Genomic DNA, 25,478 nt, shown 5'->3' with positions numbered 1-25,478 from the left:
ACTCGGACCCGTAAATGGTACGGGCTCTGTAGCCTGCTGCGCCACAGCGCCCCCATCTCCATCATTTTAGAAACCAGATTGGAGCTAGGAGCTAACAATAGTGTGCTAACAACTTTGTTTGGTTTGATGAACTGTCTATATATCTGTGTGTATACTTATATTTACGATTAATCATGCATATTCTATGTATAATTACGCAACAAAGTAAAATAATGAAGTAAGTATTAATAATGATATCCCTAGTAAGTAGTGGTGGGGGAAAAAATCGATTCTGTTCAGTATCGCGATATTTTGTGCACACAATTAAATCGATACTTGTAGCTCAAAGTATCGCAATACTTAATTATATAATTTAATTATCCATTTTACTTTTATTTGAGTCGATTTTACTCAGGGTTTACTCTGATCACATTAAATGAGCTTATTATGCTTATAAGGGGGGCACGTGTTGTGGTGTTTCATTGTGCATTCAACAGCAATAATAAATGAAAATGGCTTCACAATCACAACCTGTTATACACGACACTCTACACTACTTTCACATCGAAAAAGGTGGGTGTATTTTGGTTTTCAACAAAAAGTGAATAGTAAGGACATTGACATGCACCATGCCATTGCAAAGTGAGTTGAACAGTGTTATTTTCCTAAATTTTTGTAATGACTTAGAATAATATGAGAGACATGAATAGCAATATATCGCAAAATCGAATTGCAATACTTGGTGTATCGCAATATGTTAAGAATCGCAATATTATCGAATTGTGGCCCAAATATCGCAATAGTATCGAATCTTAATTTTTTTTGCCAATTCCCACCCCTACTAGTAAGTCATTTCATGTACTGTATGTTATTGTGTCATTTTTTCCCTCTCCTTTCCCAGGGTGTCTGGGCCAGGCCGTGGACCTGGTCTTCGTTCTTGATGCCTCAGATGGTGTTGGTCGGCAGAACTTTGTCCACCTGACAGATTTTGTCCGCAGCACCTCGGTCCAGTTTGACATCAATCGTGATGTGGCTCAGGTAGGGCTTTCTCCTAATAACACGAACTTCCAACATGACCAGTTGTGCTTTTCTTTCTTTCTTGTTCACTTCTGTCTTCAAAATCATGTAGTGAGTACTACTAGCCTTTATCTAGATAAGTTCTGCTCCCACTTGTCACCCTTGAGGGAGCTGTTCTAGCACTTCCATTATGTTGCAAGTCAAAACAGTAATGCTTATCGACAGTTCATGGAACGACATTGCATTTTCATTGCATTATGAAACGGGGAAGTTGTTTTGGAAGTGGCCATCAAAGAGAATTGAGCCTGTACTAATGTCTGAATGAGTGTATCATACGTTACTGCTCTCTTGTTCTGTGACTGGAAGTTTGTGACTACTCTGTCAGACATATGACCACTGACCCTAGACAAGCAATTACGAGGGTCACTTAGTAATGCATGCCCTCGTCTCCTGTTACATGTGCAAGTGCCTTCCAAATCCTTTTCAGGATCAGCACAAATTACTTGAAAATGAAGTTATATTCTAGTCACTCTTTATACACTCTTTACAGATATGTATCTAGTTTTTGTATGGCTTAGACAGTATACAATTAGATAGACGTGTGCAAAATTTGAGGCCAGACAGCTTAGGAAAGCCTCTATTTCCTTCGCATTAGTCTTCGTGTTTAAACCAAATACTAAAGAGAGACAACGAAGAAGAGGATTATTATTAACTAAGGCAGGATTAGACAACATTGTTAATTCCATGCGCCAACCTCTATTAACCTCTCTTTGTTGATAAAACAGAAGAAAGACAATTGAGAAATTGATTGAGTTAGCCACTTAATTAACCCTTGTTAATTGGTCTGGGAGACAATTGTGAATAGGGATTATAATTATTATTATCGGCTACGAAAACCCATTTATTCCCACTGCCCATTCTTCTCCTTTGTGGTTTCTGTTCAACTCTGTTAAAGAGTTTAGAGTGTTAGTGAGTTCTGCAGAGACAAAACAAGAGTGAGTATCACGGTGACAACAGAGATATGTTTTATGGGATAAGTAAATCACAATATATTGCAGAACTGAATCGTCATACTTTCCGTTTCATACATGATCAAACTGGGTCGTAAATAATCCCAATATCATATTGTGCCCCGAATATTGTGATAATATTACAGTATATTGTCCGCTCATCCTGAGTGTTCCAAAAATACTACTGCAATAGAAAATGAATCATCAATAAAGGTTGACAGAGCCTATTCTCTGACAATGGTAGAGATAGAGGCAACCGAAAGGGCATTTTCAGCATACATAAAGACAGTGCCTTAGCAACAAAAAGATATTATCTGTGTGAGTGTCAAATTGCAATTGAATGCCATTGCACTAGCAACCTTAGATGGTGGTGTTGGATAGTGCCTTTGTATACAGCAACACTACAAAACATCTCTCTGTCCTCAGCTTATCGGTGTAGAGAGGGAACAAACACAAAAACATTATCAGCATAGGTTCAGAGAGAACCATAGCAACAGAAAAGACATCATCAGTATAGATCCAGACAACAGAGTGTCATAGCAACAGAGGAGACCTTGACAGTAACATAACGTAAGAGTGGGCCAACAGAAAAGACATTATCATTATGAGTTCAGAGAGTGCCTTAGCAACAGAAAGCCCATTAGACGACAGAATTTTAGGTTATTGTCTTGATTTCCATGCACTACTTCCATGAAACTTCTATCGGTCTTAATGTCAAATTCAATTCAGATGAGCTTTATTGGCATGAAGCAGTATTACCAGAACAATCTTATTTTGTTTACATACTGTAGACTAACTCACTCACACACACTCTCTCTCTCTCTCTCTCTCTCCCTTTCTCTCTCTCTCAATTCAATTCAATTCAAAGCTAGCTTTATTGGCATGACTCATTGAAGCAGTGTTGCCAAAGCAGACATACAACAATACAAACAGATACAATTATCTGCTTTGAAACAATAAGACTCTCTCTCTCTCTCTCATAACATATGATGTATTGTTTTTTTTTCTCTCTCTCTCTATCTCTATCTATCTCTCTCTCTCTCTCTCTCTCTCTCTCTCTCTCTCTCTGTCTCTCTCCCTCTCCCTCTTCCTTCCTCTCTCTCTCTGCGCTGTCCGCAGGTGGGTCTGGTGGTGTACGGCCGGCAGCCCGTCACCGTCTTCGAGCTGGACACGCACGACACGGGCTCGGCCATCCTGCGGGCGGTGGGCGACGCCACCTTCCAGGGCGGCGCGGCGTCCACGGGCTCGGCCCTCCTGCACGTCCTCTCCAGCAGCATGACGGTGGCGCGCGGCGCCCGCCCGGCGGTCAACAAGGCGGTGGTGGTGCTGACCGACGGCTCGGGGGCCGACGACGCGGCCGTGCCCGCCCGCAAGCTGCGCGACAACGGCGTGGCGGTGTTGGCGGTGGGCGTCGGGGACGCGCAGGTGGACAGCCTGCTGAAGATCACGGGCCGCGTGGAGCACATGGTCACCGTGCCCCTCTACGAGGACCTCAAGTACTTTGAGGACGTGCTGGTGCAGATGGTGTGCGCCGGTGAGGAGAGAGAGAGGGAGAGGAGGAGGAGGAGGAGGGAGGGAGAGGGAGGAGAGGAGACGAGAGAGGGAGAGAGGGAGGGAGGAGGAGGGAGGAGGAGAGAAAGAAAGAGGGTGAGAGCAAAGGAGGGAGAGAGGAAAGAAGGAGGGAGAGAGGAAGGGAGGAGGAGGGGGAGGGAATGAGAGAGAGAAGGAAAGTAGGAGGGAGAGAGGAAGGGAGGAGGATTAGGGTAGGAGGGAGGGAGGAAGAGAGGAGGAAAGAGGGAGGTAGAGTGGGAGGGAGGACAGGAAGAAAGAGGCAAAGGGGGAGGGAAAGAGGAAGGGAGGAGAAGAGATGGGGTAGAATGTGAAGAGAGGAAGAGAGGATGGGATAGATGGATGAGAGGGGATAGATACATACACAAGGGTGGGAAGAAAGGATCACAGTGTAGACACGGAAGATGGATGAGAGGAGAGACTAGAATGGAAGAGGTAGCAGGGAGAAGGAGTACAGTACAATTGGGAAACATTAGCTTCCATATCACCACTCATTTATCTAACCCTTTCTATCTCTCTCTCTCTCTCTCTCTCTTATTCCCTCTCTCTGTCTCTCTCCCTTGCTCTTTCTCTCCTCTTCTTCCATTCCCCCTCTCCCTCGGTGTGTGTGTGTGTGTGTCACAGAGGTGAAGAAGCCGGTGGAGTTGTGTCGGCCCAACCCCTGCATGAACGATGGTGTGTGTGAGCTGGTCCAGAGGGGCTTCCGCTGCGAGTGCCGTGGAGGCTGGGAGGGACCACAATGCGAGACACGTCAGTACCCCCCCCCCCAACACACACACACACACACACACACACACACACACTACACACACACATACCCCCCCCCCCCCACACACACACACACACACAATACACACATGCACACCTTAAGCATAATTCCTTTCAAAGCATATAGTAACACGTGTAGAGTAATAACTAACCTGAATAATGCCCCATAGTACCACATCTCTGACAGCAGGCATGTACTGTATATCTGTATATCTGATACTGAAGACAAAGACACTGAATCGGTGTGTATGTTAGTAGTGCTCTGCTGATGTACTGTATGTGTGTGTTGTGTTGCATTATGTGTTGTGTGTGCTGATGTGTGTATGTTGTGTGTTGTTGTGTCGTGCAGGCAGTAGAACACGGCAGGCTAACCGTGGGGACCAGCCCAAACCAGCGGGCATGAGGCGCAAGGAGAAGAAGAAGAAGAGTCAGAAGGAGCTCAAGCAGCAGTACAGGGAGCTGCGCAGGAGGCACGCAGTCAAACGCCACTGATGGAGCACACACACACACACACACACACACACACACACACACACACACATTCAAACACACACATACACACACTCATACACATACAAGCACACACACATGTGCATACACACACATTCACAAGCATACAGTACATGCATAGTTCTGCACACAAATGCGCATATATGACTGACAACACACACACATACACAGATAAATATTGAAATACATAAATTCAACCAACTATTGCAACAATAAACACACTTGGACTCACGCGCATATTTTATATGCTTTACATATACATATACAGTACGTACACAGCATACAAACCCACACATTCTTTAACAAGTGATCCGACAAACATACTCAGCCAACAGAAATAAACATGGCTGTATATACTCTCTCTTTCTCTCTCACACATAAACACACACACACACACACACTAAAGAGGCCATATTATATTGTTTGATGTTGCAGGATGTCTAACAGGATTAAAGGGAAAGCCTAATAAGACACGCACACATACGCACAAAACACACACAACACACACGCAACACACACAACACACACACACAAAACACAACACACACACACACAATATCATTATCAGATTAGCTACACAGCTTACTTCACAAAGATCACCACAGGAAGCTCGGAGGAGCTCGCCATGTTTACAGCTCTGTGCCAAACTCTTAATTAGTACCAGTCAGGAAGCGGCGCTCAGAGCCGACAAGTCTGGAGCCCACCGCGTCTGCCACCACCACCACCACCACCACCACCACCGGATCACCACCACCTCCGGATCACCCCCAGACCACCACCGGACCCCCTCCACCCCCCCCCCCCCCACCCCCTCACTCTCATCACAGACTGAACTGAACCCCTTGCTCCAATCACATTACCCAAATCCCCCCCGTCTCCTAACATGGAGCTGGATGTATATTTCTTTTTTTCTTGTTGGTTCCGTCTTTTTGTTTATGATGAGTAAAGATTTTTTTTTGTAAAGGTGTGTTTTAGTGCCTTAAAGACAGCATTTCATGTTCAAATGCGCCACTTTTGTATCTGTCGGTGTTGCATTTAGTGGGAGAATGGGTGAAAGTTGACTGTGCAGTCTAAAGTGTGAGAATACCAGCGACCGGTATACAACATCAAGTGGTCAAAAGACCACGAGAAGTATGTTTCACTGGTCTGCTGTATTCTGCCTAAGTGAAGGCACAGGCAACACTAAGGGGTCAACAACCTAGAGGGTTGTCATGCCTCAGTATTTATTTTCTATGCTTACCAATTACTGTACCTTCATTAAAGTTATTAAATTATGTTTTAAACGATGACCTGGGTTGCCTGCAGTGCTGCATCATGGGTAATGATGTGTGAGGACGTTGACCCCTAAAGGGAATGTAGAACACCTGTGGAAAATGAGCTGGATGTGTACTGCCCTCTAGTGGAACCTTGCCAATGAGGGTTTTCTACAGTATGTTGTCGGTGAGGCATCATAGCATAATATACTGTATCATAATATTATGTCAAAGAGAACGTTTCATGTACACATTGTCCCAAAAGATCTTCTGGTGCTACTATGTGTTATAATAGTTTATTTTTCATGTGACTACCAAACAGGAAGTCCTTTCCTCCTCCCTTGGTTTTACGTCATCAAAGTTGTCACCTTCTTGTCTGTGAAAAAAGGAATGTTATGTTTACCAGTGACTGTGCTGTATAAGAAAGAGAACAAATACCTTCAAAAACACTGTGTGTATTGCTGTAATTACCAAGTTTTTTTTATTTGAATAAAAAGTGCATGTTTTAGCTAGCATACAGTAACAAGTCAAAAAGAAACAGAACTGAATGGCGTAGTATGTATTTACATCTTGGCTCCCAGCTTACATAGACCAAGTTACAATCTGGACTGTACCAACTGTCCACTGCACGGGAGGGGTTGAAGGGGCGGCATGCGGAAATGCGGGGACACTCGTCGCGTCTCGGTCCTCGTTTGGTCACGTTTTCATTTACACATACAGAAAACCAAAAACACACATCATGCCGAACGTTTATGTGCATACTGCTGTATTGCGAAACATGTCATTGAAAAAAGTCTGGAAAAAAAATGCAATGTTATTAAAATCCCTCCCTTTTTTCATATATAAAAACAAACAAACAAACAAATATTAAATAGTTTCTTGTTTTGTTGTCGTCCTCTGTCGCTCCCAAATTCAAACATTGTCCAGTGGCATTAGTTGTCCTGGGAGACAGAGTGGTGGGCTGTGTCAAAGAAGATACCTGCTGTCACTCAGTACTGTCAGTGTCTTTGATTGGAAAAGCAGGTTTTTAAGGGGTGTGGCTGGCAGACACAAGAGGACGGGATAGGGCCGTTATTCCCGCCTCTGGTCCTGCTAGGCGGAAGCAGCCTGGTCCGAGCCAAAGGGCCTTCAGAAATCAGCATAGGTTGTGTCAAGTGGAGCGCCCCGCGTCCCTAGGACGTCGTCTTCTTCTCCCATTCCTGAAGAAAGGAGGACACAGGAGTTTAAGTATTTACAAACGCAAACTAAATATACACTGATAATGACCCTGATAATGGAAGAGAAAACAGCATATTGCGTAAAAATGGAAACAAGATGGTGAATTAAATAAACAGTAAATAAATAACTACAACATAGGTCTTCATGTTTTGTATCAAAGCTTCTAAAAGGAGTGATGAGCCTCCTTTACATCTATATGAAAGTCAAACGGGCGTACTATGTAAAAGTGTAAACATACAGTAGGCAATGAATTCAACAAACTATTAATAAAATAAGACAACATATCATATGAAAATCTTCATGGTCGCGTGTTTTCTGTGAGTGCTTCCGAAAGGGGTGAGTCATTCTGACCTTTGCCTTCGCGAGCACGTTTCCTTTGCTGGCCATGATGGACAGGGGCCTGTTCTTCAAAGCCGTGGCCGAGTTGACCGGCGACGTGTCTCCATTACTGGTCAGGGCAGCTGGGACTGGGACCGGTGCTGGAGTAAACGTGGGCGCTGCCTTGGACTGAACAGAGAGAGAGAGAGAGAGGGCAGTTAGTCACAAACACATCTTTAGCACATTCTGTCCACTTTAATGGGTGTCTATTTAAATGTATTCTATAATGTGTGTGCCAGTATACCATTACTATAATTTGAATCTGATATGAACTGCATTTCATTGTCTTTGTACTCTGCACATGACAATAAAGTTGAATTGAATCTACTATTTTATAATAGACTCCCTCAATTCAAACCTTCAATCAATTCAAACATTTGCATACGTAAACAACATTCAGTGTCCTGTTTATAGTCCCCCTTCCCGAGGGAGGCTTACTTGGCAGGACTGTTTACTTCAAATAGACATTTCCACCTCTCTGCTTCCTCTAGCACTTCTGCTGTGTGTGCTGGACTCCCTACAAAACTGCCCACAGAATGCCAAACTCATCTGTTTTGTCAAATCTGATGCAAAGAGCCATGAACTGGCGGCGGTAAAGTGAATTGATGTGCTGTCCAATAATACAGTGTTGGAAATTGAAAAGCCCTGTCTCATTTGGCTCTGACTCTGTCAACACCAGACCTATCTATTTGCTGTGTGGCGTCTCTGCCAGAAGGGGGCAGGATGGAGCTCGGGAGAAACTGTGTGACTGAAATCAGACCGGCGCACCCCCGATAACCCTCGACTGGAAAATATTGGGTCATCGCATGACATCTCGAGTGACTCCAGGCGAAGCTGGACACGGGGAACGCATATGGCCTCTATCTTTCCGTTCGCAAACGAGCGTAATTGACCCTCATCATCATCATCATCATCATCATCATCATCAAGCCTGATCCCTCGGCCCGCTTCGGCTTAAGAACCTCATCCCGAAACGCTAAGCTGCTTGCTATAGCGCTGGCGCTCCGGCTGAAGATGTGCAGGAACTCTGGGAGTTATTGGCAGCTCCGGAGCCGCCACAGCTGTAGCTCCACACACGCACGCCGGGCCGGCCGTATACAACAAAAGAACAACGGTCTGATTCCGCGCAGGCCCTGGCGACTCACACGCAGCGCATTCTGCCAGCGTCGCAGCAGCGCCGTATACATCTGAGTCCCAGGTTCAGACAGAGTGCACAGCTGCGGTCCAGAATCAAAAAACGGCACACTATAGCGTCTTCGGGCCAAAAACACATCTCCGTTAACAGTGTGAGGCTGGCTCAAGTCACCTACAGAAGAACAGAAGGCTAACTGTAGCTGCGCACCACAAGTCCCTGCCCTAATCTCTAACAGATATTTTATGGCCTACAGACGGAACAGTAGGTCTGCAGAACAGTGGTCGTCTAGGAGTTTGGCTTAGGATTTGGAGCCAGAGCAGGAAGCCATCGGATCAGGGCATCGGTGGGATATCGCTATTGTTGGGCAGCCAATGTTTGCTATTCAGCGAGGCCGTCAGAGCCGAGTGAGACCTCTCTCACTTCATTTAGCAAAGAACAGTCCGTTAAATAAGCGCTAATAAGTTAGGTGTGAGTGCCCAGCTAGCCAGTAAATGACAACATTCTCAGTTCATTTAACAAGGAACAGCCCACTAAATCTAATCACTGGGCTGGAAGAGTGCTGACACCAGACAGAGAGAGAATAGATTGTGTGTGTGTCTGTGTGTGTGTGTGTGTTGTGGGTGTGAATCAGTGTGGGAGGGTGTGAGTCAGTGTGTGTGTGTGTCTATGTGTGTGTTTGTGTGTGTGTGTGTGTGTGTGTGTGTGTGTGTGTGTGTGTGTGTGTGTGTTGTGGGTGTGAATCAGTGTGGGAGGGTGTGAGTCAGTGTGTGTGTATGTGTGTTTGTGTTTTGGGTGCCAGTGTGTGTGCCAGTGTATGTGTGTATTGGGGGTTTGAGTCAGTGTGTGTGTGTGTGTGTGTGTGTGTGTGTGTGTGTGTGTGTTTGTGTGTGTGCAAGGCTCCAACTGACCGCAGTGGTGTCCAGCAGGCTGCTATCCACGGTGGTGCCCAGGGTGAAGGGGCCGGCCTCCACCTTCCTCAGGCTCTCCTTGACCTCCATCAGACGCAGCTCCACCTCCACGCGCCGACGCTCCGCCTCCCGACACGCCTCCTCCTTCAGCTTCAGACACGCCTCCAGGATGGCCTGCTTCGCCGGGTCTGAGGACACACACACACACACACATACAGTAAACACACTGGCGTATACACACACATCCGCCATAGAGTAAAAACACTGGTATACATAGCTCAAGATAGACAGACTTACATGGTCAAATGTAATAGAGGTACTATACTGTTGTATTAGCTGTGTCATTAGTAAAGATCAAGATATCTACTTTCTCAAATCATATTATTGAGTACCTTTGTCAATAATTACTGTACATAACACATTTGTCAAGTTATAAATTCTATGTGCATGGAGAACTCAAACTCATGTTTTGTGATATTCATACTTAAGTGATAATTTAAAAATATATTTGTACTAGACAACATTGTTGCTTTGATCATTGAAATTAGTCATGTATTTGTTGCATAAGTGTAGAGCCTGGTTATGGTGCTCTCTTCCACTGAAGAGTGCCGGTGCTGTTGTTGGTGTTTTGACCCGTGTCCAGTAGGTGGCGCTGTGGTACCTTGGCAGGTGCTCAGCTCCTCCTTGGCCTCGCGCCGCTCCTTGCGGAAGGTGGCCAGGCTGCTCTTCACCTCCTCGCGCTCCTTCTCCAGGCCGTCGCGCTCGTCGCTGTAGCGCCGCACGTCGGCCTCCGTCCGGTTCTTGCCCAGCTTCACCTCGATCGACCCCGAGCACGCTAGAGGTCAGGAGAGGTCGGGAGTCAAGAGAGAGAGAGAGGAATGTGGGAGTCAATGATGACTGGTGTCTGTGTGTGTGTGTGTGTGTGTGTGTGTGTGTTTGTGTGTTGTGTGTGTGTGTGTTTGGGGAGGTCAGCTCAGTGCCTTAGTCACGGTCTTAAGCGTGTTGCTTGTTTCCAAACACACACTCTCTCCACACACACATACACACACACACACACACACACACACACAGCTTCACGTGGATTAGCCTAACGTGCTTGGGGGATAAGTTGCAGTCGAAGCCTGCAGATAGGCGGGCGCATTCCACCGGCACTCGCTAAGGGGAAATGCGATTAAGCTTATTAAGACCAATGAGCCCTGGTACCGGCCCTGGCTTCTGCTCTCGCTGTGGAACTCTGGGGGCAGTAAGGCCTATCTGCCCGCCTGGCCGACTGCTCGCTGCCCGCTTTGCTCACCTGCCATGGGAACTCGGGCCTTGTCCGCGCTGGCAGCTCTCCCCCGGGCGGCGGCGGGGCTCTGGGGGGTCTGGGAGGGCGCGGGGGGCTGGAGCTGGGCGCTGGAGCTGGAGATGGAGGTGGTGAGCGCCTTCTTGGAGGTCTCTTGGCTCAGGAAGCTGCTGGGCTGGTGCTGGGCCTTGGTCTGGCTCTGGTTCTGGGTCTGGCTCTGGTTCTGGGTCTGGTTCTGGGTCTGGTTCTGGGTCGGTGTCTGGGTCGGGGTCTGGGTCGTGGTCTGGGTGTGGAGACGAGGGCTGGTGTAGGACGGGGGCTCGGGGTCAGCTTTGGGCGGCGGGGTGGTGTTGCAGGGCAGGCTGGTCTCGTACTGCTGCTCGTTGGGCAGGACGTCCTGTAATGAGATGAGAGGATGCACAGCACAGACGTGACGCCCACTGACTCCAACTTCAACTTCAACTTGGTGCAGTGATTATGGGATATCTATTTGCAAACAATGCCCTGATTACAGTATAGTCCCTAAACAGATGCTCACAATGAGAATGAGTACAGTATGTGAGCGGAGGAGTCCAATGGATCCACCCTCCTGTAGTCTCTGTGTGTGTGTGTGTGTGTGTGTGGGTATGTATATGTATGTATATATATGTGTGTGTGTGTGTGTGTCATAAACTTCAGCAATCAGCATTCTCCCTTAACTCATGTCTTTATTGCCAACTCAACACTTTCTGCAACATCGACCTTGACCCCGTGACCTTTCACCCCTGACTCCTGACCTGGTAGGCGCTCTCCTGCGGCTCCTCGGCGGGCGCCTCGGTCGGGCTGGCGTCGCGTGGCGGCGGCTGGGGCGGGGCCTGCCCCTGGGGCTGCGGAGACGTGTGGCCCGGCGTGGAGGTGTGCAGGAAGGAGCGCACGGGCACCAGGTCCAGGTACAGCCGGTCCTTCGAGTCCTGCTCCACCGTCAGCACCTCGCCGCCGTTCTCCAGGCCCTCCTGGGTACGGCAAGCGCAGAGGGACATTTCACATCTCACAATTCAAGTCACTGATTTCGCCTGATGAAGACACCAGTAGGGTCGAAACGTTGCTTTTTCACATTAAGCGGGAGCAATTATAAGTGTTGCGGACATTATATTCCTTTCCTAAGTTATTAACATGCACATTGTATCAATCACAATCAGAATCACTTTAATTTGCCAAATGTACACAGTACACAGTACACAGGAGGTTGACTTGGTGATATAACACACATTAAGGTCAGAAAGAGTAAAAACATTCCAAGACACACTGACTAAGTTCATCACACTGTTTTTAGTCATGATGGTGTGCACTGCCCTCACTGTGCAAACAACATGAGCTATAGAAATAAAAACACTTGAGTAAAGCTTCAGGTGAAGGTGAACACTACAAAGAAACAAAGTCTTCCATATCACCATTCAGTGTTTGCAGTCTTTCATGGAAAAATCATTTGATAGGCATTTCCAGTATGTTGTAATGTACAGTACAGATGGAAATCGTGTACAAAGTTCACGTGCTGAAGCCAACACACATAAAGCTGCCGAGTGTAACGGGCATGAAAAAAATCATTTGCTCTTTGGAGCTCCACAACACCACCACCCACGGCATCAGGCCCCATTGTTTTCATCAGAGAAGGTATGCTCAAACATCACAAACTCTCCATGCTATACGCCACATGGTTCGACCGCAATGAGAATTGCTCAGGAAAATAGTTCAGCTTTTTCAGTGCTGTGAGCACAAACTTTTGATATGTGTGTGTGTGTGTGTGTGTGTGTGTGTGTGTGTGCTTGTGTGTGTGTATGTGCGCTTGTGTGTGTGCACATAAAACTGTGTAGACTAAGCAAGCCCAAAGCAAAAACACTTGCTAAGTACTGCTCCATGTTTATAGCAATAGGTAGTGTGTGTGTCCATTTGGAGATACCATGTCCACCCATAACCACAAGTCAAGTGCATCAAGGACGGATAACACAAATCATTCTGTGTTTAATCAGGTCCGTCTAGACCTGTAACGCACCTCCATTAATGTTTGTAATTCCTCCCCTGTGTTTAAATCCTAATAAAATATTAAAAATAACAAATAAAATGTGTGTTGTGGTCAGACGTCTCTCTCACCTCCATCTCGTTCTCGGTGGACGGCACGTCATCGTAGATGTCATCCGATCCTGGGAGGTCGGAGGGGGGGCTGTCTGTGTAAGTGTTGGGCTCTGAGTATCTCCTCTGCATCAGGCTGTGGACACACACACACACACACACAATGACAAAAAACTTTGATCACTTGCCCTTCAAAATCATTCTCATATTTGTTGTTCCAAATGTTGCCCCATCATTCATCAACACACAGGGCCGTTTAAAAAACACTTCACCAAGGAATGAAAGAAGAGACAGTTGATTTGACACCTCTTCTTGTGAAGTAGGAACAGTAGCATGGGGGGGCATATTTGCTTTCGTAACCTTAGCACCCATGCATTCTTCAGAAACCCACCAAATGCGCAAGGGCTGTTTCTCTGGCCTCTCTTGAACATTTGTGTTCTGTAGTGTGAAAACCCGGACGTGGTTTTCACACTACATTTCCAGTCATGTCTTGTAACCAATGTCTGACTTGAGGTGCCTGGAAAAACCCAGTGGTCAAGGTGCAGAACGTGTGAAATGCTAAGTGTAGAATGTGTGAAATGTGGTGGAGGAACCAAAGCAATACATTGCATAATTGACTGTGTTTGGCAACTGCTGCATCGCTCGAGTCACATATTTTTGGTCACACAGTACCAGCATGCTCTGTGTAGTACTATATTTATAAAGTCATGACTGGATTATGGAAGTGTTCTGGGAATGCAGTGTTCTGTATAATTTGTGTGTGTTCTAAGGTAGGCCCATGGGTTTAAGGTTATCTGATGCTGAACGTGAACCAACAGTCTGTTTACTCACTACATGGAGGTCTTTGCCGCGTTGACGATGCTGGATATCCTCTCCGAGTTCACGTAATCGTAGGCCAGCTCTTCCGGGTCGGTCTTGGTCCCGGTCTGCGAGAGCAGCAGGCCCAGCCAGTGGCCCATTTCGGCCGACGACTTGGCCTGGGAACACAAAAGAGGTAGGCGGACAGTTTTTAAAAAAAAAGAGAGAGAGAAAAAAAACGAAAGGAAAAACAAAGGCAAGAAACGGGAAAAGTGGAGAGACCACACAGAGAGAAAAAGGTTGCGAGGGTTGAACGCTTTTGCCCATAATGCGAGAGCAGAAGAACCAGTGGTGCTCGTAAACGCCGGGGGAAAAAGTTACGTCTTCACTCAGCTCTGCCACAAACTGGAACGCAGAAAAAACTCGTTCCTTTCATCTCGATGGGGGTCACTTCCAAGACGTGATTCCCGAGGTCTACGCGGGCTGATAAAACACATAGGTTGCCTGTACAGTAAGTTACAGTAGGCAATAACTTCTGCCAAAGAAATACATCTTGCAGTGCACACAGTCTATAACACTACTGTACCAATTAAAAGCGATCCCACCGTAATGGTTTTGATAATGTTTGGCTTTGTTTACTCTTGCGCTGCTTTTACTTAAAACAGGCGACAGACTGTAGCGCAAGAGAAAAAAATGTGTGTCTAAGAATGCGCGAGAGGAAGTCGCTTGTTTATCATCTTGCCAAGAATCTCGTTTCACAAGCGCAGTTTAATAATGCCTTGTTTATTGCAATGGCAGGGTGAAATAATGAGAGATGGAGGGGTGTGTGTGTGTGTGTGGGGGGGGGGGGGGGGGGGGGGACACCAGAAAAAAAAGAGAGATGAAAAACATTTAAAGTGCTCACAAATTGTGGTCCAGACACAAATCAGGCGAGCGATTGGGATTTGGGGGAGACTCGGTGCGTAAGGGGGGTTTCCAGAGACCGAAGCCCCATGTTACTCACCATTTGTGGGCCACGGGCCAGACTGTGTGCATGCGGGCGTGGGCTGTTTGATTATGTCTACATCAGTGTGTGTGTGTGTGCGCATATGTGTGTGTGTGTGCGAGTGAGTAGGGGGGCTGTATGAGTATGCATAAATGATGGTAATGATGATGTCTACATCTGTGTGTGTGTGTGTGTGTGTGTGTGTGTGTGTGTGTGTGTGTGTGTATCTGATATGTTTACGTAATAAACTGTGTGCCTGGATGAGAGGTGCATATAAATGTCTGTGGTCATGTTTGCAAGAAGCGTCTCTGTCTGACTGTCGACTGTCTGCATATGTGCGTCACTCTGTGGGCATCTATCTGTGTATATGTGCATATGCATGTGCGTGTGTGTGTGTGTGCGTGTGTGCGTGTGTGTGTGTGTGTGCGCGCGTGTGTGCACGTGTGTGTGTGTGTGTGTGCGCGAGGGAGTGTATACATCAGCATCTCCTCGCTGCCGGGAAGAGGGGCCGCCGTGCTACAGCATCAGCAGACTAATGGAATGCAGATCTGCGGTTTGCTGGCGCCTGCAACGGTACCGAGTTCTGACACCATCGCTGCCTCACGGACCCACACCCTCTCCCCGTAGGGCCCGAGAGAGAGAGAGGGAGGGTTAAGGGCTTAGGGCTCCGCATGATGGGCCTTCATTATGAAGAGGTGGCAAAGATGGCCCTCACTACCCCCATCACCGCCCCCCTCCTCACCCCCCCCAAAAAAGTTGGAGAACGTAAAAGAAAAACAGAATTGGGTGGGCTGCTTTATGACCTGTCTGCTAAAGCTTCAGGGACTTTCTCACAAGTCATTTGCGCAGGAGATGAAGACGTATGGCACCGGTTGTGCAGTAAAGGCTCCTGCTCCAGATGATTTGCTTGCAAGAGGGTACACAGACTCCAAACGTCTGACACTCTGAAGTTAAACATGAGCTAAGCATAAAATGATTCATTCCAGTCCATTACAACATGCTGCTTATTTAGCCTCACAATGAGACCAGCAACTCAACCTTGACTATATTGTAGGTATAGTTTGAGGTTTATGTCACTATATGCCTGTACATTATCCTGTAATAGTCAGTAGTGCATTGATATAATGTAATAACTACACAGTTAACGTCATCCATGTAAATATTCAATATGATTTACTGGCATGACAGATAAGCCATTTGTACTGCCAAAACATTCACCATTTGTACTTCTCATTCTCTCTCTCTCTCTTTCTCTCTCTCTCTCTCTGTCTGTCTGACTCTCTCTCTCTCTTCCCCCTCTCACCTCCAGGGTGGCGATCTGCTCCCCGTCCATCTGGATGCGGAAGGAGTAGAGGTGCTCTGGGCTGGGGTCGGGCAGCACCAGGCAGCCCCCCAGGGGCACGGGCTGCTGGGCCGGCTTGCCCTTGCTCTTGTCCTGGTACACCCACAGCTGGCCGTTCTTGATCAGGCACCAGCGCGAGCGCCACTGGTTGTTCACCAGCACGTTAAGGTAACCTGTGTGTGTGTGTGTGTGTGTGTGTGTGTGTGTGTGTGTGTGTGTGTGTGTGTGTGTGTGTGTGTGTGTGTGTGTGTGTGTGTGTGTGTGTGTATGTGTATGTATGTGTGTGTGTGTGTGTGTGTGTGTGTGTGTGTGTGTGTGTGTGTGTGTGTGTATGTGTATGTATGTGTGTGTGTGTGTGTGTGTGTGTGTGTGTGTGTGTGTGTGTGTGTGTGTTTTCAGACAGAGTGAAACAAAACAATGAAACAATGAAACCATTATGATAATGAAAATAATTATGTCACATTATGTCATATCTGAACAACTAATCTCAGTTCTGTGAGATAAAAAGTAACTATAATAATGTGGACAAAAATAGGTAAACTGCTTCTTCTTTCTCTTCATCACTCACCTGAGGTGTCCACACATTTCTCTGGACTGTCATACGAGGAGATCTTCTTCTTCCCGATGTTCATCAGATTACTGAACTTCAGGCCCGCTCCATACTTTTTCTTCACTGCTCGGATAAGACCAAAAGAAACCACAGTGAGATGAGAAAAAAAAAAAAAAAACACCACACATCGCTGACATCTCCATGGTGACGTATGGCGACGAGCTCCTCACCGTCACGAGCCTCCAGGGCTTCGGCGGGACTGTCTGTGCTGCTGCCGCTCTCTGACGCCACCGAGTATCGCTCGCCGAGCTCGCCCTGTCGGGGGAGACCACCACATGGTAAGCCGCTGCTGACTAATTCCGCCAGAGCCGGGGTAATCCCCACCATATGACAGCCAGATGAAAGACAACAACATCGTCGAGATAATTACACATATTTAGTGTAATGTATGCTCTCTCCCGTGGGATGCTGTTACAAGGCTCATCTTCAGCGTGGATGAGCTTTGGCGCTCGAGCTGAAGACAGCACAGCTCTGGTTTCAGTTTAAGATGTTGTGAGAAGATTGACTTCAAAAGAAAATGGTGGCCATTATTGTTGGTGATTATGGTCACATTGTGCTGATCATGGAAATGTGTATACTGATGATGACTCAAGTCTTCTGAATATGTTTCAAGCATTTTCAAGACACTATCAGTATTCAAAAGATACTGTTTCTTCTGTTGGATGTAAGATAAGAGTGGAACTTGCTAGAAGAATAATCATCATATTCATGTTCTGATTTTGGTACCTTGGTGCAGATGAGGCGCGGTGAGTCGGACACATCGGAACCTTCTGTGGATTTGGGGCTAATCTCCTGAATCACCTGAGAACGTCACAAGGCCAAATAACCCAGGTTAAGTACACTCCTACCAGACAGAGCACATGACTATGACCACACACATGCAACATCTGAGGACTATTTGTAAGTATTTGTGAATATATATTCATGATAACACACGATAAACATCTTGAGTCTGTGAGGACACATACAGACTATGACGTTGAGGAAACATTTCACCCGGATCATCATTCCGTTTATCTCGTCTACACCAACTATGCTACGAATTCAACCACCACCACATTGAAAACCTCCATTTCCTAAAATACACCTTCTGACCCAACAACTACCCCAGCACCAGCTGTTGTGTGTTGCAGCTGCATAGTAGTTAACCACCGGCTCACTCACAGGACAGACGCGGTCCTTTTAACTCGTCGCAGGCCTGGCCGATCCCGCCTGAGATTAGGAGCTGGACGAGCCCTCGAGAGGGAGACAGGAAATATCGGAGAGGAGCGTCTCTCCTGTGGCTCCGTGACACAAAGGCCGGCCGGGCCGTCTCTCCAGCGCATGCTGGTTTGATAAGTGCGGCGGATCCCGCGGCTGGAGCGTCTGCCCGAGCTATTACTGGAGAGACCCACAGTGGCAGACCAGAGTGTTCCTAGCAGCACGTGAACCCGGCCCTCGGTGCATATTAGTGGCTGCTGAGGTGCCAGACTACAGGAAAACACATAAAATCCCCCGAAATACGAAATCTGCTCCAAATATACTGTAAGAAAAAAGAAAATCCCTGCTAAAGCCCATGGGCTATCTAAAAGTGTTGTGCTGTTACTGTTGGAATGGTGACTAAGAAAACGCGCTTGACAAATGACAGGCACTTCTGTGGACGCCCACTTGAAAACTCAAAATGACATACAGTCAAAGGTAGTAAAGTTCATAGACCCCTTTCATTTTAACCACGACAGCCACCATGACCTTATTTGGGATCAGGAAAGTTCTACGATGTCTTGTCGACTGCTTCTTGCTCTGTAGACCAAAGCCAAAGTCATCACTAAAAATATGGTAGATAAAGTATATTTTAAGTGGTTATTTTCACTACTGCACAAGCTGTTTATTAAATGGCAGATTGCATTATTTTTGGTTCAAAAGAAAAAAAAATGAAACTTCGGTTCAAACACAAGATGCACCATGTCCTGGTCTTTGATCCAAGACAACCACCACATTTTTACTCTGCAGTCTCAGGACTGGTCCAACAGTAACAAACTTTCACTTCAACTTTAGACCCACCGCATCCTTACTCTGCCATCTGAAGAACCGATCTACAGCCTGAAACCAATTTCACTTCAACATCCTACAGACCCACTGCTCCCTGATCTAGGATCATCAATACCTCCACTTCAATCCTTCAGACTTACTGCTCCCAGTAGGTCCTACCTTCACTTCAACATCGTTCAGACCCACTGCTCCCTGATTTAAGATTAGCAGTATCTTCACTTCAACATCCTACAGACCCATCACTACCTGATCTAGGATAAGCAGTATCTTCACTTTAACATCCTACAGACCCACTGCTCCCTGATCTAGGATTAGCAGTATCTTCACTTCAACATCCTACAGACCCATCACTACCTGATCTAGGATTAGCAGTTTCTTTACTTCAACATCCACCAGACCCACTGCTCCCTGATCTAGGATCATCAGTACCTTCACAGACCCGCTGCTCCCTGATCTAGGATCATCAGTACCTTCACAGACCCGCTGCTCCCTGATCTAGGATCATCAGTACCTTTAGCCACTGCTCGGTCTGCTCCTTGCTCTGCAGGCCCAGCACGATGGCCTCGCCACCCTGCGGGATGATCTTCAGCTTGTGCTCCTTGCGCTTGGGCTGCTTCTCCTTGTAGATGACGGAGCAGCCCACCAGGCTCACGTCCAGCAGCGGCGTCTGGTCCTTGGAGCTCTTGTAGCACTTCAGACGGGACGCCGCAACCAACACACACACACACAGAGAGAGAGAGAGAGAGAGGGAGACAAAACACAAAACACAAAACAAAGCCTCGTCAGATCCAGCTGATTTATTCACAATGGCATTGAATTCCCTCTCCAGCTATGTGAGTGGGCAGAGTGAGAAAGGCAGTGGTAGGGCTCGGCTCGTGAGATGTGCGTTTGATGTGTCTGGATGATGAAAAGGAGCCCTTGCTTGAAATTACAAGTCCAGTTGGCTCACATGAAAAGAAGAGCGTCTATTCTAAGGAGATTCCTCCGCGCTTCGCAGAGTGTGATTGATGAACTTTGTTCAGAACATCATTCATCTGAAATGATACTCATATGGGGACTTATGGACGAGAATTGTAATGACATAGAGCTTGAATTCCCTCTTGATTAAGCCTGTGGAGCCTGAGGGGTTTATGAATCTCACTCATGTAGCTCACTCTCCAACTTCTTGATAGCATCTGGTTCTTCTATCGAGGCCAACGTGACATGCTATAAACAACAGCTATTAAAAAGCACAGCCACCAGATTGACAACGTTACACAGTCATGACTCCCTTAATGATTGGAGTCTCTTTCGATCTTTCAGACGAGGGCCCCAGAGGACCTGGGAGAGGCTAAGCGAGGGCATCCACAAACACCTGCGAAGGCCGTCCACGTTGTCAGGTCACAGCTGAGCTCAAACAGCCAATCAGTCATGGCAGTAAAGTATATAGATTTCGGCCAGGGGAAACTATATATCTATTTTTTTACAAGTGTTTTGGGAAGACAGGTTGTTTTCTAGTGGAAGAGTGCTCTAAAGAAACACTAAAGTTAAACTTTGATGCAAATAAACTTTTATACATTTGCATTTTCGCCCCATATCACATGATGCATGTTTCAATGCCTGCTATCATTCCTTCTCTGTCCATGAAATATTTCAAAAATAACAGCAGAAATGTTCATGAATGACTAGCAGTAAGTATCACAATACTCACATGTAGGAATCCAATCTGCTGTTTTTTTTAACCACACTCCAGAGGAGAAAATCCACAGATTATTCCTTTGGGCTCATTTAAGTTTGAAATACTACTATGTCCACCCAGCTGTGGCTACGCTCTAATAACACCCATGCACACTCACTCTACTAGTACGTGTGCTGTGGTGTGAGTGTCACATTAGAGCGGTGGCCGGTTGTGTAGCGTACTGGCTAAGGTGCTGCTGGGCTAAAAGAAAAACGTCCGCTACACCATGAGTTACTGATAGATAATTTAATGTTGTGACGTTTCGTGGCATTAGCCCTTTCCTCAGACATGTCTCAGAACTGGGTATCAAATGAATAAAAGAAAAAGGTCCGCTACGCCATGAGCTCCTGACAGATAATTTAATGTCTGAGGAAGGACTAATGCCCGAAACGTCACAATATGAAATGATCTATCAGGAGCTCATGGTGTAGCAGACTTTTTTCTTTTATTCATTTGATAGCTAGTTCCAAGTTTGTTTTTTATTAAGGTGCTGGGCTAGCCTGCAGTGGCCAGAATATCTGTGGGTTCCACCTATGTGTCCTTAAGCAAGGCACTTAACCCTGAGTTACTCTGAGGACAGTGTAAATGGCCCTTCTAACACAGTTGACATACTGTATGAAGAATTCAGATGCAAAACCTTCTAAAAGGCACCAAATGAGACCACAAAAACAAAAACGATGGTGAGTGAATGCTCCGCACACCATTATATATAATTAAATAATTAAATACCACTCTCTTCTTGGTCTTAAATTTGTAATCAAAAATCTATAGGAGCCTGATAAAATAAGCTCATTGAAAAGAAAATGAGTCAGACGGATTTAGAGTGTTTTGCATCTGAACTCTCCATATGTACTGTAAGTGGCTCTGTAAAAAGTGCCTGCTAGATATAGAATAAGCGTGGATGTGGAGCGCATGGGGAGTTACAGTGCTGAGGTGACCCACCAGTAGTCGCGTGTCGCGGATGACGCACAGCTGCTTGGCCCACTGGCCCAGCCACTTCTTCCTCCAGAGGAAGGCGCAGATGCGGGCGTCCCTCATCAGCTCGATGGAGGCCTCGGTGGACGGCCACTGGTGCTGCGCCGCCCCCGACTTGCTCTTGGAGGCCTCGTCCTCGTCGTACGACTCGTAGGAGCTGCTGACGGCCTCCTCGTCTGTCGGACACGAGGGGGGGGGGGGAACGAGGGGTCAGTAGGTGTTTGCGAGGGAGCGGGGGAGTGGGGGAGGGAAGGATAGAGAGGTCTGCTGGGGAGATGGAGGGATGGGGGGGTTGTTGTGGGGTGGAGGGAAGGGGAGGAGAGAACGAGGGGGATGATGGGATGCCTTCTGTCTGCATTCCGAGGCTGAAGTGCCAAGCCAAGAGTTTTATTTCCCTCTGTTATTGTCTCACAGGTGTCGTGAGCAAATGAGTGGGAGTTTGGAGGGGAACAGGACAAGGATAAAAAAAAAAAAACGTTATAAGAGGAATGAGGATGAGAGGATGAGAGATGAAGAGAGAGAGAGAGAGAGAGAGAGAGAGAGAGAGAATGTTTGAGAGATGCAGACAGAGTTAACAAGGGAGGATATGATGGGGGGGGGGGTTGACATTTACTGTTCCTCATGCACCTCTAAAACAAACATGTTTGGTCAACAAACACATTTGTACGTGCGATGTTCAGTTTTATTTTTTCATAATGAGCTCATCCACCTGCAAGACCGACTGCAAGACAACAACACGACAAACATGACAACGAGAACAAGCAGCAAACACAGCGCACAAACACAGCGCACAAACACAGCGCACAAACACAGGCCCTTCCATGCACATTCCTCTGTCTCGGAGGGGGTTGCAGTGGAGTTGGCATGCGTCTCCCCCCAATGCATTCTCCTCGGCTGAGACCGCTTGGCCCTCGCTCCTGACTCTCAAGGCCCCGCTCTCAGCCGAGCAGATGCACGAGGGATAGAGAGAAGAAGAAGAAGAAGAAGAGGAGGAGGAGGGAGAAAGAAAGAGAGTGAGTGAGCGTGAGAGAGAGAGAGAGTGAGAGTGAAAAAGAGAGCTGTATACCACGCGTGATCACAGCATAGACCACATTGTCTGAGGCCTCTACGCATGTCCGTGCTCCTGAGATGAGACCAAAACAACCAAAATCTACAGAGGACAGAGGAGAGGAGAGGAGAGAGAGAAAGAGAGAGAGTGAGAGAAAACAAACAAGAAACAGTGTCTCAGGCAGAGAAGGAGGAGGAGTAGATAAGGCCAGATAGGGGCAAACTGTGGACTGAAAAAAGGTCTTTATTTATAAGAGGTTCAGGCACATTCCTTTGACATTCTTTCAGTCCAACTGTGCCTGCACCTACGAAACTGAAAAACAGTTCACACACAATAGTATCAGACAGGGCTGGTTTGTTTTGAAAGTGTTTTTCCGCATGTCAGAACCTGTAATCCTAGACTGTGTTCTGTGTGTTAGTACTAAAAACATTTACAAGGACATTTATCGACATTCATAGAATATGCATTCAAAATGTCATTTAAGCTGATGGTAAAAATGAAAAAATACCATACATTTTTACACATTCAATCCATTTCCTGTTTGTTCACAGAATGTTGAACTTCCACAGTAAACCCAAAGGTCAACAAGACGTGTGAACACCAATTCCTATTGTGCTCAACATGTTGTTCCACTGTGGCCACTGTGGTTTGCAGCCATCTTTAGTGCACTCTGTTGCATGGCCACCGTATGACTTCCTGTTTTACACCTATACCTCACACTGGTCTCACTTACTGGAAGGTGTGCTGTGCTTTTATAAACGGCAAATGATTCGTTGATAAGATACTGAATGATACATTTACTGTGTGAGTCTTAATAATACTTCCCAAAGGTGTCCCTAAAATGCATCGAGTTCTTAACTGTATTTATGTAAATAAGTATGTAAACAATATATTTCAATCTATGGCCTTCTTGTTTGATCCTCCAAGGTCTTCTTGTTCGTACTGTACTTTGACTGTACTAAGCCTGATCTGCACTGTTCTGAATCTACTGTAACATACTACTCTATCTGCTGTGATCTATGACATTTAAAGTAAGTCTGTATTAAAAATGTTCTGCTCATCAACTTCACTTTCTATCCACAGTAGGAACTGGGCCAACTGCTGGTGACCCAGATGTTGTGGGGTCATCCTCCCTGCCCTGCCCTCATCTGGTAGAAGACCCCCCCCCCCCCACCCCCATCCTCATCTCCCATCCCATCCTGGGATCCGATTCAATGTTCTTGGTTGCCAGAGGCCCGGACATGGCTGAACAAAGCCCATCTCTGTTCGTGCTGTTTCTCCCTCTCTCTCTTTCCCTCTCTCTCCCTCTCTCTTTCCCTCTCTCTCTCTCTCTCTTTCTCTCTCTCTCTCTCTCTCTCTCTCTCTCTCTCTCTCTCTCTGTGCTGTTGTTGCTCCACAGCCTGCGGGGGCCAGGGTGTCAGGCAGGCTGGTGTATAATGCAGGATAAAATAGCTCGCTGCTGCCACTCAAAAAAATATCATATTTTAGAAAAATGCTGCCGCTATTCTCAGCCTCCAGCCTTCACGACTGTGGTTGTTTGGGCCTGCTGTGTACTGGGACGGACTGGGGAGTGTGTGAGTCAGCATGCAGGCTTGCTGGAAGAGGGCGAAGGATAACAGTTAAGTCCGGCTCAGGAACTCCTCTCATGACATCGGGTGTGAGCACGGGGACAGCTTCTCTGGTACATCTCACCACCATCTTGTTTCATGTCACGATACTGTTCTTAATAATGTGGAGTTTCCTCCCAAGCTGTTACACGATGCTTTGTTTTCAACCCCTTCAGCGGAACATTATATTGTATCGGCATACAAGCAACATCTCCAATACCCTTGTCAAACGCTTCTCACACACTAGTGTATGGAGAACCATTTGCCTTCCCCCTCTATAATTCAAACAACAGGTTCTTTCAGTCTGCGCTAGTCATCACATCCAGAAGGGAGCACAACTTGCTGTTATGAAAGGCTGCTTCTGCACAGGGAACCCAGTTCTCCTTTTCTGTTCCTGTACTTACAGGCTTTGGGGGGGTGGGGGGGGGGGGGACGTCAGTGTTGGCCGGCCCCGCGGTGTTTGGGTTGTGGCCGGCGGCCGGCGGAGGCAGGAGGCAGGAGCAGCAGCGGACGGACTCTAACAGGGCTGGGAGCAGCGCAGCTGGACTTACCGTTGATGGTGGTGTCGTAAGGCTGGGCCTCCTCGTAGTAGCCCTCGGGGGACTCACTGGGCACCGCAGGCAAGGGAAAAGGCTCTCTTCCCACCACACACTGTTACACAGAGAGAGAGAGAGATGGAGAGAGAGAGAGAGGGAGGGAGGGAGGGAGGGAGGGAGAGGTGGAGAGAGAGAGAGAGATGGAGGGAGAGAGAGAGATGGAGGGAGAGAGAGAGAGCACAGAGAGCAGAGAGAGAGAGAGAGAGATGGGGGAGAGTGAAGAGAGAGGTGGGGCGAGAGAGAGAGAGAGGGCGGGAGAGTAAGTTCACTTTGCTTAACTTTCCAAATTTCCTCAGGTCTTGACTTGGTAGATCAAATATTACAGTATAAACTACAACCAGGCACAGTCAAACACACACACACACACACACCCATACAAACACAACCCTTCAAGCTTGCACCTTTTGTAAGCTCCCACTCCTCTGAAGCCCACATGGGATAATAAGGGGCCTGGGGCCCCTCCAGAGATTCCGTTCTCTTATTCAATTAATTTCTCTTGTCATTCCATATCATCTTCTTTCCATTTTCCTTCTTTCCTCCCTTTTTTCCCTCGTTTCCCCCCCCCCTCCCTGCACCTGTCTCATCTGCTGGCTCTCGTTTCTAACTGTTGGGGGAATTCCGTCGGCATGTAACCGA

At 47.0% G+C, this 25,478-nt stretch overlaps 2 protein-coding genes across 2 annotated transcripts in view; one reads left to right on the top strand and one right to left on the bottom strand.

The window, feature by feature from the left end:
- The window catches only part of vwa2 (von Willebrand factor A domain containing 2), an 18,335-nt gene extending 11,766 nt beyond the window's left edge, over window positions 1-6,569 (top strand). The window contains exons 11-14 of the mRNA XM_062525740.1: window positions 881-1,017; window positions 3,126-3,540; window positions 4,200-4,325; window positions 4,693-6,569. Coding sequence (XP_062381724.1) covers window positions 881-1,017; window positions 3,126-3,540; window positions 4,200-4,325; window positions 4,693-4,835 — 821 coding nt within the window. The 3' untranslated portion in view covers window positions 4,836-6,569. The remainder of the gene's footprint in view (window positions 1-880; window positions 1,018-3,125; window positions 3,541-4,199; window positions 4,326-4,692) is intronic.
- The window catches only part of afap1l2 (actin filament associated protein 1-like 2), a 51,804-nt gene continuing 32,890 nt past the window's right edge, over window positions 6,565-25,478 (bottom strand). Inside the window, exons 5-19 of the mRNA XM_062527060.1 lie at window positions 24,798-24,897; window positions 21,559-21,767; window positions 19,411-19,590; window positions 17,598-17,672; window positions 17,042-17,126; window positions 16,830-16,934; window positions 16,223-16,434; window positions 13,968-14,113; window positions 13,158-13,272; window positions 11,807-12,022; window positions 11,040-11,427; window positions 10,407-10,580; window positions 9,746-9,933; window positions 7,676-7,831; window positions 6,565-7,305 (exon numbers count right to left, since the gene is read on the bottom strand). Of these exons, the coding sequence (XP_062383044.1) occupies window positions 7,279-7,305; window positions 7,676-7,831; window positions 9,746-9,933; window positions 10,407-10,580; window positions 11,040-11,427; window positions 11,807-12,022; window positions 13,158-13,272; window positions 13,968-14,113; window positions 16,223-16,434; window positions 16,830-16,934; window positions 17,042-17,126; window positions 17,598-17,672; window positions 19,411-19,590; window positions 21,559-21,767; window positions 24,798-24,897 (2,376 nt within the window). The 3' untranslated portion in view covers window positions 6,565-7,278. The remainder of the gene's footprint in view (window positions 7,306-7,675; window positions 7,832-9,745; window positions 9,934-10,406; window positions 10,581-11,039; window positions 11,428-11,806; window positions 12,023-13,157; window positions 13,273-13,967; window positions 14,114-16,222; window positions 16,435-16,829; window positions 16,935-17,041; window positions 17,127-17,597; window positions 17,673-19,410; window positions 19,591-21,558; window positions 21,768-24,797; window positions 24,898-25,478) is intronic.

Source organism: Sardina pilchardus, chromosome 22, assembly GCF_963854185.1.
Source record: "Sardina pilchardus chromosome 22, fSarPil1.1, whole genome shotgun sequence".
Classification (NCBI taxonomy): domain Eukaryota; kingdom Metazoa; phylum Chordata; class Actinopteri; order Clupeiformes; family Clupeidae; genus Sardina; species Sardina pilchardus.
Note: the sequence above shows the minus strand (reverse complement) of the source record. Positions and strands in the feature narration are given on the sequence as shown.